The sequence below is a fragment of the Lagopus leucura genome, unplaced genomic scaffold (assembly GCF_019238085.1).
Source record: "Lagopus leucura isolate 7727_CA_CO unplaced genomic scaffold, USGS_WTPT01 Super-Scaffold_806, whole genome shotgun sequence".
Classification (NCBI taxonomy): Eukaryota; Metazoa; Chordata; class Aves; order Galliformes; family Phasianidae; genus Lagopus; species Lagopus leucura.
The window spans coordinates 3,987,190-4,001,194 of record NW_024962260.1 but is presented as its reverse complement, the minus strand read 5'-3'; the positions used below and the strand labels follow the sequence as shown (position 1 = coordinate 4,001,194).

Here is a 14,005-nt window from a genome sequence, read left to right as displayed (position 1 = left end):
GAAGAACCAAATTTGCACACACCCATGGGCTTTTTTTTTTTTTGTAAAAAATATAGACTTTATATATATTTTTATATATATAGATATATATATAGCTGAGTATTTTACAAAACAAAAGCAAGACACCAAGGGACAAAGGCAGCCAAAATATGTACAACAGCTATACTTAAAAAAAAAAAAGTTATTTATTATAACGTGGATAGACTTTCTTTAGTCTTACCATTAAAGACACACAGATATAGCAAAGGAAGCAAGGGTAGGAAAGGGAAGAGAGAGGAATGAAATGAGTATCGATAAATAGCGCAAGCTCAAAGACAGTAAGACAGTTAGCAACCCACAACGACCCTATGAGCTGAAGTAACACGGAACCCCATCAGATCCATAGCTACTGATCTCCTGTCACTGCGAGCTGAACTGTTTCATGGGCAGTTGTTAAATTGGGTGGGTGGAATGGAAGGAAGATCTGCTGGAGATCTAACCTAACTGAGATAAGCAGATGTCTCTGTTTCAGTATTTCAGATTCTTAACACAAAAGGAAGAAATCACTGCTCAACACCAGCTTCAGTAGAATTCAGGAACTTAGAGACAAGTTTTTGTTGTTTCATTACTTCTTCATTCAGTCTGCTTTTGTTGGCAAATAAGACCATATGCTTCCATTTAACCCCTCATGGTCCTCAGTTTGCTCCAATGACTCTGACTTGATTCTTGTTTTATCTTTTGTATTGGAGTTTATTCAACACCAAAGAGAAATATCATTAAAGTCAGTCAGAAACTTGGGCATCCCATTGTAACCAAAGGTGAGCGAAGGTGGATGGACCTGACAACCCTGAAAGTACTGTTAATGTTCCCTGTGACGATCTCATATTCATGTTGGCTATTTCAGGCAGTTCACACAGAGTAAAAACAGGTACAGAATTAACTGCTGAGTATATGTGTGGTGCAGACGTGACAGATCCAACTCAGAAGGAAAATCAGAGCCGCTCTTCTTGCTCTTTACAGCTTACTCTAGAATTTGTATTTTAACATGTATAAATGGCATTTTGCTGTTATACACAGCTACAAACCCTATGATCCAATTCGTGATGCTGCTTAAGGCTGAAACTTCAGCTGCTGACTTGTCCATCCACTAGTATAATGACTAATAGAACTGTTGCATTCTCTAAGAAGGCTTTAGCTTGTGTAATATCCTATGTGCACACTGTCCTTTAAAAGAAGGGTGAGATGTAACAGAGGATGAATCACCTTCCACCAAATAACAGATTATTAGGGAATAAAAACAGGCTGTATAAATACGGAATAGCCAAGGATGTCCATGAAAGCTGGAGTGTTGTAAGCACAGGAAATTCTAACAGGCTTGTTTGTTTTTCTTGGAATGCACTTGGTGTCATGGAGATCTGCCCCTTTTTCTAAGAATTTATATAATTACTTTTGAAAAGGCGACATTTTTCTGAACACATTCTGGTGTGCAGCCAATGAGCTTTCCCTATGAACAGCAGGAAGGTGGCACGTTTTGTAACTTGGGACCATTTACTGAGCAGCAGTTTACAAATGGATGCCCCAGACAACCAGGACAAATCTCCTGGTATTAAATAGCAGTGCTGAATGAACTGCAATAACTACAGATAGAGTGAGATTCATATCTCAAAACAATCCAACAAAGGCTGAGTAACAGCCTTCATTTATTTATTTTAATATAAATCCTTATCATCTCTGTATTTTTCTTCCTTAAGAACCTGACCGGGGAGGATCTGTACCCATGATATTTATCAGACTGATGAACAATCTACAGAGGACCAAAGATGAACAAACTAAAGAGGAAATGGTAACTCCTGCTTGTTTTCTTATATTTTCTTATATTAAGAATTACATTTTCATCTCCTTTTTTATAAAGAAATGTGGAAGACATGATCTATGAGCCCGGGCTGCATAAAAACCTCAATACTTTTAAATATGACATAGTAGAGAAAAAATGCTTTTTCTTGGCTTTTTTTTTTTTTTTTGGATAATGTTTTGCCAAGTTTTCTGTAGGACTGTACAGTTACCAGCATCAGAAAAAAACCCTTACCTCTTTTTCATCTCTAGTAACTGGTTATTGAGTACTGATCTCTCCTCTTCCAGCTAAAACACAAATACAAAAAGCCCACAGTTAATACATGAAGGGTTATTTCCTTATTATAATATATCAGAATATCATGTTCATAAAACAATATGGGAGAGGCTACAGAGTGCACACATCCTTACGGTGATCGATTTTCTTCTAGGCCAAAGCAGGCACAGACACACATCATTTAGTGACCAGTGTTAGCTGGTGAGGGGCCATTACAGCTTTAAACTGTTCTGAGGCCCCGTGCACACAAGAGGTGTGAAGCACAGCAACAGAACTCCTCTTGGCCCCAGGCACACCACACAGAACTGTAAGTGTTCCCAGCTGTTAAGTTTCACTCTGTATTGATGAATTACTGGATTTGTTCTCATTTTGACCTGGATAACTGTACTATTGAATCCCTGGATTTGCTATTGTAACAGCCTGGATACCAGTACTGATCTGTACTGGTTTCTGTACCACTGTATAGAGATGAATTATTTATCCCGAGAGCTGTTGTCTGGGTGTCTGCTACTGCATCCCAAACCTGTGACTCTGCAGGGCCCTCAGAACCAGCAACAACTTCCACTGAAAAGTGTCCCTGGGGCAGGGTCCAAACAGGCAACAAGCACACAACCAGCAAACCAACAAAATCCACCAACCAGAAGTAGCAACCACATCAAAACCACAGAGCCCCAACACAGAAGGCACACTGAAGTAACTGAGAATGTTAGAATTAAGTATTTTTAAGGTCATTCTTTTTTCCCCACCACTCCATCTCTTTTCTCTCCTTTCTGCTCGCTCTGTGCCCATTCACCCCTGAATAGCCTTCAATGCTTGTGAGATGCCCCACAGCTCGGAGCACACACCTTGCATCCATCCCTCATCCTTTTTATTTTCCTGGTTGGCTGTGGAGAAACGATAGATTTTTGTGCAGAACAAGACAGACGTGGACATCAGAGACAAGTAAAGGACAGCAAAATGCTAAGTCTGCTCTCTCTTGCCTTGGAGCAGGCTCCTCATGTACCTTTAACAAAAGATGGTGCAGCTCAGCGGATGGATGTTTCTACAGTTTTCCAGTGAAATTAAAATGCTTGGGCCTGTCTGAAGCTCCTGAAATGCCACAGCAAATACTCTGAAGCCAGAAAAGCTCCCCGAGCTCAGTATCTGACTAGGAATCTTTAACTAATTACACACAGCTAATTATTTATGAATCGATATAAAAAACCACCCCTCAGCATCTTTAGGCACTTTAACCTTTAGATGTCAGGATAAATCATTCATGAAAGAGTATTCATTAATTTTGCAAAGTGTGTCACATGCAGCTGCAGATTCACTAACCCAACTGACTAGCAGCACACTTAGAATTTATAGTTACCATAGCGACTGCTCAAAATACTTAAAACATATGCTTGCTATCTTTCTTACTGCATTTTAATAGACATGCACAGAAACCCAGACTGAAGCACTGCTACATTTGTGCTTCCTTCCCTACTGTCCAGTTTTTCAGCATCTGCTGTATGAAATACAGCTCCACAAGTGATGCTGGTCTAAGTCATCTTCTTTCTCAGCATCAGCACTCGTTCTCTTAAACCCATCTGAGCAGTTCTTCATAGCAATGTTCTTTCAGTTCCATAGACAGCCTGAAGCAAAAAAGTCCAAACAGTGCTGAAACTCGGTGCCTAAATACAGTGTGTGTGCAGAATAAAAGAGTTGTGGAATCAGTGTGAACATGCTAACCTGAGAAAGGGCTACCAGTGCCAGAATCCTCAAGAACCTGGTTGAGTCAAAGGCCAAACAAGTTGACTTTAAGTTTAGGTTTAGCGCAGATCCAAAGGAAACATGAAAAAAGTTGCATTCTGAAGGCTAACAGCAGGTCTCCATCAGACTGAAAAGGATGATCAGCACCGGTCAGTACTTCATGTGCTCCAGAGAATGCTCTCTGGGAGGATATCCGTCTTCCATTCAAGGAACCAAGAGATCTAACAGTTCTGGGCAGATACACTGCATATCTCATCAATAAGAATTGAACAGTACTGAGCTCATTGTGTGACAGCTGGAAGGGAACCTGCATTCTACATGACACTATTTTGCCTTTGCTCCTTTTGCCACAGCAGAACTTCCTGGAACAACCAAGGCCTCTCCCAGGCCGTTAAGAGGCCACACAGCTCACTGGATCCAATACGACAGTTCAGAAATGCAATGCAAAGTTCACACTGGAAATTGGAAGGTAAACAGATTGTTTCTCAAGCTCCAGCAGACCTTCCAAATCTTAGTTATGGGAGCCATCTGCTTATGGACAGAAAAGGTCACGGTGAAAGTGAACTGAGAATATTCCTGTTTGCAAGGTGATTGGCTCTTTGTGCTTCACAGACCTGGCACTGAGATTGGATCCCTGCTGACAGATCCACAGGCAGATAGGATGGAGACACCAAGACTGCTCTGTGAGTTCATCTAGAAACTACATGAGGCCACAGTGAGACTGCATTCACCTCTGCCAGCCCCGTGGGCTGAAGGTCCCCTTCCTTCAGGCACTTTCTGACTGGATATTTAGGATAGGCAGAAAGATTTGAGCGATGTCGCTGACTCCTTTTCAAGTTACAACTCTTTCAAAAAAATAACAGGTTGCCTCAAAGATTCTGAAATAATTTAAGAAAACATGTGGGAGTAGGGAGCAGAGCTCCCACTGGCTGTTTAGGATGACAGCATTCTGTTATCACATCACTACTCAGATGCATCATGACTCATTGGCTGAGCCCACACGTCTGGGTCTCAATTTAATCATCTCCAAAGGCTCTTCAGGATGAAGAAGCTCGTGCATTACTCCTAGCAGCAGCCAAAGGGATTTAGAAACTTGCTAGATCTGTAGTTACTCATCCTCAGTATTTCAAAGCAGGTTAGATTCCTTGGGGGAAAAGCCAGTCTCTTGGCCTCAGAAGTGTTAGCCTGTGTTACAGGACAGAAGACATCTCTTCCATTGCCTCTGAGAGCAGGCATGCCCATTTCTGCAGAAGAGCTCTCAGCCAGTACACAAAGCCATGCTCCACTCTTGCTTTTAATCTAGATGTTCCTTAGGTGCCTTCATGGTGTTATCATGAGAAATGCTCCGCAAGAAATGAAACCACCATATGTAATGGATGTAAATCTAGTATTTCTCTAGGAGGTACCAGTGTTGTAAGCTGTATAACTAAGCACACGCTTTAAGATTCCAATGTGTCCAAGTGTAATATTAAAAAAAAAAGTGTTTTTTTCCCATAAACTATAACAAAAAAACAGCAACCTCATATGAATTCTAGTCCTCCAGAACCCAATACCTGACTGCAGCACTGTTCATGTACATGCACAGTATCATGTCTAAGTAAGCATATACATGCACAGTGCTTTTTATAGACTCCAAACAAGTAGTTTTAAATAGTATTCTGAAAGACATTCTAAATATTCTTTCTTTTCATGGGAACGGAGAGCAGGAATAAGGAGAAGCATTAAATAGATTTCGTTAGTACTGCTTAGATGGAAATTTCATAGTTGTATAATAAAACTACTCCTGACAGAAATAGAAAGAGTCTCTTAATACATTTGGCTAAATCATATTGAATCTTATTTCCAAGCCTCCTAAGTATCCTTTGTAGGTTACACAACCTTCTGTTAGCCTGCAGTACGAACCTGGCAGTGCAGGTGGTTTCCAAATTTATTTTAAAACCTCAGAACAACTCATCTTTCAATCACAAGCATGCAGTGCAACGTCACCCAGACATCAGTGGAAACAGCATGTACCACACTTTAGCACACATCAGGAAACGTTCCAGCCACTCTACCTTCTGATGACTTGTGACTTCGTCCCTGCTTCTGCCCAGCTCCTCGGCAAGTTTCACGTTCTCCTCTTGCAAAGCTGCGAGCTGCTGGGACTTCTGAGCAGCTGCCAGCTTCAGCGCTTCGCTGCGAGGACAGAGAGTGCATTGTTACCATAGGAACGAGGGAGGCAAGAAAAAACTGGGGGAGAGAATCAGCTTCACAGCTTGGAAAAATACATCTAGGTCACGTGCCCGGTGGGACTGACAATAAAGGTGACGAGCCGTACCTCGCTGCGCACGGATAGGTTTAACCCTGAAAAGAGACAGCAGCACAAAATGATCGCTTCCTTCTCCTTTAAATGCATCAGAGCTCAAGGGAACGCAGGGAAAATTCAGTCTGCTCGTTCTGCACATTTCCAGTGGTTATCGAGCACTGGATTTAGGAATATCCCTCACAGGAGCTGCTGATGAGCTGCACAGCCCAGACATGCTCAGAAATGAACGTGGCTGACTACTCTGCAGTTAAAGCACGAGAACTGCCTTTAAAAGCAAAAAAAGCTCACAGTCTCTCAGCACTCCCTGCAGGATCTGCCGCCCAGACAACCAAGAATGTGTGAGATTGTGGGGTCAGCTGCTCCGTTCTTGTTATTTTTCAGGTACAAAACCAAACAACATAACAAAAGCTGAAGTATATCTGCAGGTTTCATTTTGCTATTAATACATATTGTTTCCTTAAAGAAAGTTTACTTTTGATTTGTTTTGCTTGCCTGGGGGACAAGTGACTAATGTAAGTTCTTACAATATTTGAGTATATCTTAAAAAAAATGAAAAGAGTTTGCTTAACTTCAATAAATGGGAACTTCTATGACTGGGTTTTGTTTTCATAAAAAGGAGTATCAGTGCTCCTATGTGCCAATATTACACAGAGTTAAACCCTGACCGGAATATTAAAAGTATTTGTGTGGATGTGGGAGGCAGGAGAAGCCAGGAGTCGGAAACTCACTCAAGTGCTTCAAGACAGAGGAACTCTATGGGCTGTTACTGAGCACAGTTAAACAGAAGGAAGTGTGATTTACCTTTAGAATTTAGCACGTAATATGACTTAAGATTTTCCAACCATTTCTCCAACCCCTCATCTCTAGCTACACCACTAGAGAAGCTAGTTTTCTTCTTCTTGACCAGTTCTCAAGCCTCCTAGACTTGGATTAAGCCGGCTGGCTCTCCTCACCGAATGCTGATTCAAATGATCCTGGTACGCATATACCTGCTGACACAGGCGCATACCCGTCTGTAACCACGACTGTTTGTTCAAACCAGTCTTCTCTTGAAAAAATTACAGTCTAATATATTCTGTCTCTCCATGAAATCAGACTGCTAGCCCCTTCTGCCCCAGCATTACAGCAGCTGCTCTAGAAATGATTGTTTTGCTTTGGCATTTCCCACGAGCTTGGAGGCAGGCAGAAACTGCAGAATGAAATCCCACCTTTCTTCTGCAGGGTTGCTCTCTATTCAGGCAGGTTTTTAAAAGCAAGTTAAGGATGGTCACACATAGAGAAACTAAGTGTTCATTCTGCGTGCTGATTTCCTTTGTGTCCTGCCTTGACCTCAAAGCAGTGGTGAGAGCTGTCACAAATGACTTATGGAACTAATAACAATAATTAATCATAGATGCTCTTATCTATCAGTCCAAATTCTACATTCCAGCTCTCAGTGTGCAGGCAGGCAGGAATGCAGATTTGTGATTTCATGCTCAACATCTCAGAGCTGCGGGACCTGCAGCTCCTGGACAGCAGTAACAACATGGCTGGGCTTTTGTTCACAGCAGCACACTCACAGCTTTGGTACAGCAACACTGCACACACAGATTACTCTGTGCCAGATGCTTTGCAGTTACTTTGTGTACAATGCTACACATTACAGTACATAAGCAATAGTTTCTCAAATGATAAGTGACCAACTCTGGTTATACATATTTATATACATGGATTTGTATGGTACCAGTTAGAAAATAAGAGCATAGTGCGGCAAGTGGAGTAAACTGGAAATCATGAGAAATAGGAACAGAACCCAATTTTCTATGAACAATATCTCTTAAAACTACTTGATGCTCCAAGTATACTTACAAGGAAATACTGCTTGGATTTGATATCAATTAAGCTTTTAAAATAATTTAGTGCCCTCAGGTGGCAGAACTAGATACTTCCTCCACCAAACAAATTATTTCAAAGCTTGAATGAAGGAAGGATTTGTTCATAACGTTTAGAAACTCAGGAGCAATATTCTGATTTCAAACTATATGCCTGCCAACCCAGTATCTAATTTTAATTAAATATCTGCTTTATAAATAAGGATACCAGAGAAGTACTGAATTTGTTTTTTTAAGAGATAAATATACTACAAAGCAATGGTTTAACAAACGTACACTGAAATACTTACAATTCTTTTTTAAGTTCTTCCACTTTCTTGTTCTCCAGGTTCAGGAGCTCTTTTGATTTAGTGAGTTCCTCTTCATTTTTCAAATTGTTTTGTTTAAGCATGTCCAACTTAAAGAGAAAAAAATACCAATTACACAAATGAACTATGCTGTCTTCAGGTGCATCACTTGGAAAAGTATTCAGGAAGACAGAGGCCTGAGCTGAGCTGTTCCTTTTTGTCATTTTTGTTCATTAAATTAATTAGACCATTTGAACTGAGAAGCATTTGTCCAACAGAACAGGTTGAGCCCTTCTGAATTCAAGTCCAGAGCACAAAGAATTCAATCTCCTCTTCAGAGCAGCTTACAGTAATCTGATGTGTGGACCCTGGTATAAAAGGTAAAGCTCCAAAGCACCTCCATTTTAAATGCTATGCATCTCAAAGCTTTTTTGTCTTTTCTTTTTTTTTAATAACTCAATACTGCATGTAGAAATCGGCTCTTCCCTTTGATATTTAGTCCTCTAAAATAACTGATAGGAAGTTCTCCTTTACCATACCTTAATTTCTGAGAAACAGAAGGCTGAATGTTATGCTTGCAACCATAAGAAATCAATTCCTTCCAGAGATCTTGTTGCACAGGTCAGATTGCTGCTTATCTATTTACTGAGCTTGCATTTACCAGTGAAATCCCACAGGCTTGTGAACCTTATTTGTCTGCATTCACTGACACATTATATTACATAACAGATAATCTTCAGCCACTCTCATGGCATTACAGACCCTGTGCATGATTTTCTTTTTTTTTTTTTTTTAATCCCAAAAGGAACTCCTGCCATTATTAACGTCATTGCTTTTAATTCTCGAGCCATCAGATCTCCTTGGAAAACACTACTGTTTCTGAACAGCCGTGGCACTTAGGTTAGCCCAGCTGTCCACTGCCCATTATTAGGAGAGCTGCACAAGATGAAATGATGACCAAAAAGAGGCAACAGAGTGCTCCACATCTGCAGAAAAACTGCCAGCTGGATGTTAGATGAAGATATTCTGGGGCCTAAGAGTACAGAGGAGATTAGTGAGGGCATTCTCCCTGCCCTCAAACCCTGATGTATGACAGAGCAGCAGGGCACAGACTGAAGAACAGGCGCTCAGAGGAATGCTGTACTTGTTGGACTGTGAGTTCTTTGGGACAGCTGTGCTCGTGCTTTTGTGCAGCACACTTCACTGCAGTGTGAGGCTGCACCCAGCACAACCTCAGGGAACCAAAGCACCAGTCTGAGCTGTGTTTCATACCAGAAAGCGACCAAAGCCTAGAACACAGATTTCACACACTACATAGACACTGCGAGAAAGGTCCAAATCACTCACAAGCTAGGCAACACTTTTCATATAAAAGCATTTAAATGTGATTACTTCATTCTGCAGCTTCTCGTTTGTCTGTCTCGAGTTCTCCAAAGATGCCAAAGTTTCAATCTTTTCTTGGTGAATGGCATCCTTCTCTTTGGTCACCTTCTCCATGGTCTGTAAAACTTCTTCTGCTCTTTTGTCAGCCTATGTATAAAGGGAGGATGGAAGGAAAGGAAGCATTACCAGCGGGACATCTGAAAGCAAAAGGGGAACCACAATACTTTACGCACAGCTCAACTGTTTGCCAGCTGCTTTCCAATTAAACACGGCCTTCAACAGGAATGTACTTGCATTCTGAAGCTGCACAAAGTATGAAAATCAGTGGTCATGAGTAGATTCACTTCCATGCAGAAATTGATTGGGATCTCATACTTGTGTCACCACTGAGGAAGCGCGTTTCTTCTTTTTAATTACCTGGATTTCTATTTACCGCCGCTGTGATTGCTCTTAGATTTCTGAACACTTCAGAGTAGCAGCTCAGTAGAGATTCACTGCCAACACACCGCTCCATTTTCAGAAAATGTGAAATTACAAAAAATGCTAAAAATGTGAGAATAAGTTAAAAATTAAATAACAAATAAAGCCAATGATCACATTGTTTTAGTGTTGTTCATTATGCCCTCATAAAATGAAATTATTCGTAAGTGTATTTTAATACCTAGGCAGGCATAATGCATTCCTGTAGGATATCTCAATTCCATTTTGCATTAAAAATGATTTTATGGGCTTCAAGCCAAAGAAAAATTCAAACTACTGTTCAGAAGTTGGTGGTGGTGAATACAGAACACTTCTGTGAATAAAAAGAACACCGTGGTTGCCAATATCTAAAAGTCCTACACTGCAAATATAAATGGTTGTCCTGCATTGTTTTCTTAATCCAATGACATTTACAGCAGCAGGACACTGTTTTGTACTTTTGGAGTAACACAGATTTGTATTTTGTTGCAATTCCTCCTCCAGCTCTTAAGCTGCAAAGTACTTTGACAGAGGAACTGCCCGGTTTTCCTAATAGATTCAGAAAACAAACCTTCCTTTTATTCACAGTTTATGCTGCTTTCTTGCAACATTCAGCAACAACATAGGCTCCCATGTTTAGGAATTATTTAAAAATAAATGTTATAATTGAAATGTCTTTCAGACTCACAACCTGAAAAAAATCCAAGGTAATGAGAACAAAATTCCAGCCTGTTCATACTGAGGTGCTGATTGTGCAATGAAGTGCAGAGAGAAAACCATTGAGTTAGTGCTCAGTATTAGTATAACCATACTTGATTGTTTATGTGTTTCAATACCTCAATTTTTTGCACAAATGTTTGGGCCTGGAGAGTCTCTATTTCTCTTAGTTTCAAAGCCAGATTGCTCATCTCCTCCAGCAGCAGCTCATGTTTTTCCTCAGAGAACAGCAGTCTGCATGAGAAGTCTGCATCAGTTTGCTCTAGAAGTGCTACTACCTTCTCACGCAGTTTGCAATATTTTTTGGACAATTTCTCCTTCTCTTTTATTATTTCTTCATTAATGATGACCAGGCTCTTCCACTCAGCATGCAGACTTTCATTTTCCTGAACTAACTCCATTTTCTCCTTCTCCATCGCCTCATATTTGTGCTGAAGTTCATCCTGCATCACAGAGACACAGCTGTGCATGTCCTCAAGCTCTGCTTTTGATGCAGACAGAGAAGTAAAGTCACTCTTCAGTTGCTCAATTTTGGACGCCAGCTGCTCTGTTTCTGTACAGAGAACCTTTTTTTCTTTAATTACTTCCTCCAGTTTAGTTTCAGATTTTTCTTTTTCCTGAACCAGAAGCTCTTTCTCAGTCAGAAATTCTTTATTTTTCTCTCTCATCACTTCCATCTCCTTCTCTAAGAAACTAATGCTGTTTTGTAGCTCTGAACGTTCCAACAAAAAGGATTCCTTGTCCAGTTTTCTAGCTTTCTTTTCCACGGTTAAGTTTTCTTTCATATTCTCAACCTCATCAGTTAATTTCTGGCATTCCTCTTGTAATTCCATCTTCTCTCTGTTCAGTGTTTCTACATCAGAGGAAAAGGTACTGAATGAAGATGACAGGACCTGCTTGGCAAGTGATACAGCAGCCAGTTCATTTTCTAATGTTCTTCTGGCATCCTGGGCCTCCTTCAGAAGATCTGAAAGGTCACTTTTACAGGCTATCAGCTCTTGATTTTCTAGCTGCTTCTTGTTTAGTTCTTCCTCGAGGGCTTCAATGGAATCTTTGAGGGTGGCATTCTCTTGGACCAGAACACTCCTGGCTGAGAAATCCAGCTCCTGCTCTCTCTTCATTTCAGAAACTGTGTTTTCAAGAGACTTCTTCTCATCAACAAGCTCAGAGTACTTTCTCTCCAACTCATCCTTCTCTTGCAGAAGAGCTTCATTGTGCTTTTCAAATTGCAGTGACTTAGAAAAAACAGATTCCTTTTCCAAGTTCAAATCATTGATCTTCTCAGTGAAGGCTCTCTCAGCAAGCTCAGCATCTGCTGTGGCCTTCATGAGCTTTTCAGTAACTGCCTTATTTTCATTTAGCAGTTTCTCCCTTTCAGTCAGAAGCCTTTGTTCTGATGCAGAAAGAGCCTCTTGAAGCAAATGAATACGTTCAGAGTTAGATGTCTCTCTTGAGGATTTCATTTCCTCAAGAAAATTAGAGAGATTAGAAAGGGAAGCCTTCAACTCCATATTGTCTTTTGTCATCTTTTCAAGTTTCTCACGTTCAGCCTCTAGTTCTGTTTGCATCTCGTCTCTTCTCACTTTTAATGCCTGTTTTTCACTAACACTATTGGCCAAACTCACACACAGCTCTTCTCTGCTTTTAAGGAGCATCTCCTTCTCAGACTGCAGACTCTGATTTGTCTGCAGCAGACAGTCAATTTGAGTTGTTAAGGCTATATGTGTACTGTTAAGATCCAAGTATTTTTCCTGGGCTGAATCTCTCTCTGCAGTCAGAGTTGACACTTCTTGCAGAAGCTCTCTTTGACTTCTAGCCAGGTCATCATAAGAACTTTGCAGTTTCTGAATGACATCATCTTTGTCTTTGATGACTGCATCATTCTCTTCCAAAAGCTTCTTCTGATAACGCTCCAGTTCTTCCCGTTCCTTGATATGTTTCTGACATGCCACATCCATAGCATCTTTGTTGGCCTGAAGTTCTTGCAACTGTTGGAGCAAGGTTGACTCTGAAGACCGGAGAGCATCATTTTCTTGAGTTACCTTCAGAAGATCTGCCTGTGCTGTCTCTATTTCAGAGAGCAATTTGCTTTTCTCAGAAACCAGTGCTGCCTTTTCTGTGCTTTCCTGACGACTTTTGGCCTCAGCTTCCTCTTTCTGCTTTAAAATTTGTTTATTTTCTGAATTAAGTTCTTCGTTTTTTGCCCAAAGCTCTTCTCCGTCTTTCTCAACTAACAAAATCTTTGACTCCATCTCTAGGTGCTGTGATAACAGTGACTCTTTCTCTAATTTTAGAGTATTCCTCTCCTGTGCCAGAGTCTCTTTTTCTGATATTAAATCCCTCATCTTGTCTGACATTAGTTCAATCTCTTTCCTGGCTGATGCTAACACAGAGCTCAAGGACTAAAGAAATAAAGTGAGGGAGAAGGGAAAGCAAAAATGAAGTCAAGCAGACAAACGAGAAATGTGGATTAAGGGCAAACAGTGCTATTGTGATTTAAGTTTTTTAAAAAAACTGTATATATTCTGGCACAGAGCCCTTCTGCAAACTAAACTGTTGACAACACACCAATATTTCATTGAAAAACATCCACAAGGAAATACTGTGGTGGTTTCATTAAAATATCATAGTTTGAAGGCTACCCCATATAAAACCTCATCATGTTTTTTAAACTGCTCCGAATGACTTTTCTGAATGAAAACTGCTCAGAAAGAAGAGCGACAGAATGGTTTCATCAGAATCTAAGTTAAAATGCGCGTTACATACTGCCTTCAATTCCCAAAGAAACCTTCTGTAATTAGTTCTCCTCAAGATTCTGCCCAAGAAATACTGCCAAAACACCATGTAAGTGATGTACCTAAAAGTTGACTTATTTGCCAATTAATATACTGAACATTTTGCTGAAGCACAAAATATTATAGCCACTAATGTGGGATGAAAGCAAGCAGGAATGTCAAAGAAACAGGAGACAAAATGTAAATCATTCAAGTCAAGATTCATATCAAATAGCTGTACATACTACAGAGCAAAACTTCAAGTGTGTAACACCTTTTAATGAAGTACTTCAAAACATATTTAAAATTCATGCACTTGTAACACTGAGAATAATATTTGGCTCTAACTTACTGTCAAGTAAGTC

At 40.3% G+C, this 14,005-nt stretch overlaps 1 protein-coding gene across 7 annotated transcripts in view; it reads right to left on the bottom strand.

Moving 5' to 3' along the window:
* The window catches only part of CLIP1 (CAP-Gly domain containing linker protein 1), a 62,883-nt gene that overhangs the window by 5,766 nt on the left and 43,112 nt on the right, over positions 1-14,005 (bottom strand). For 4 of the 7 annotated variants that reach the window (XM_042865345.1, XM_042865347.1, XM_042865348.1 and 1 more), the window contains 5 exons: positions 10,986-13,268; positions 9,700-9,837; positions 8,311-8,417; positions 5,899-6,019; positions 2,066-2,118 (listed from right to left, as the gene is read on the bottom strand). In XM_042865345.1, coding sequence (XP_042721279.1) covers positions 2,066-2,118; positions 5,899-6,019; positions 8,311-8,417; positions 9,700-9,837; positions 10,986-13,268 — 2,702 coding nt within the window. The remainder of the gene's footprint in view (positions 1-2,065; positions 2,119-5,898; positions 6,020-8,310; positions 8,418-9,699; positions 9,838-10,985; positions 13,269-14,005) is intronic. The other 3 variants (XM_042865349.1, XM_042865350.1, XM_042865351.1) reach the window with 1 other exon arrangement.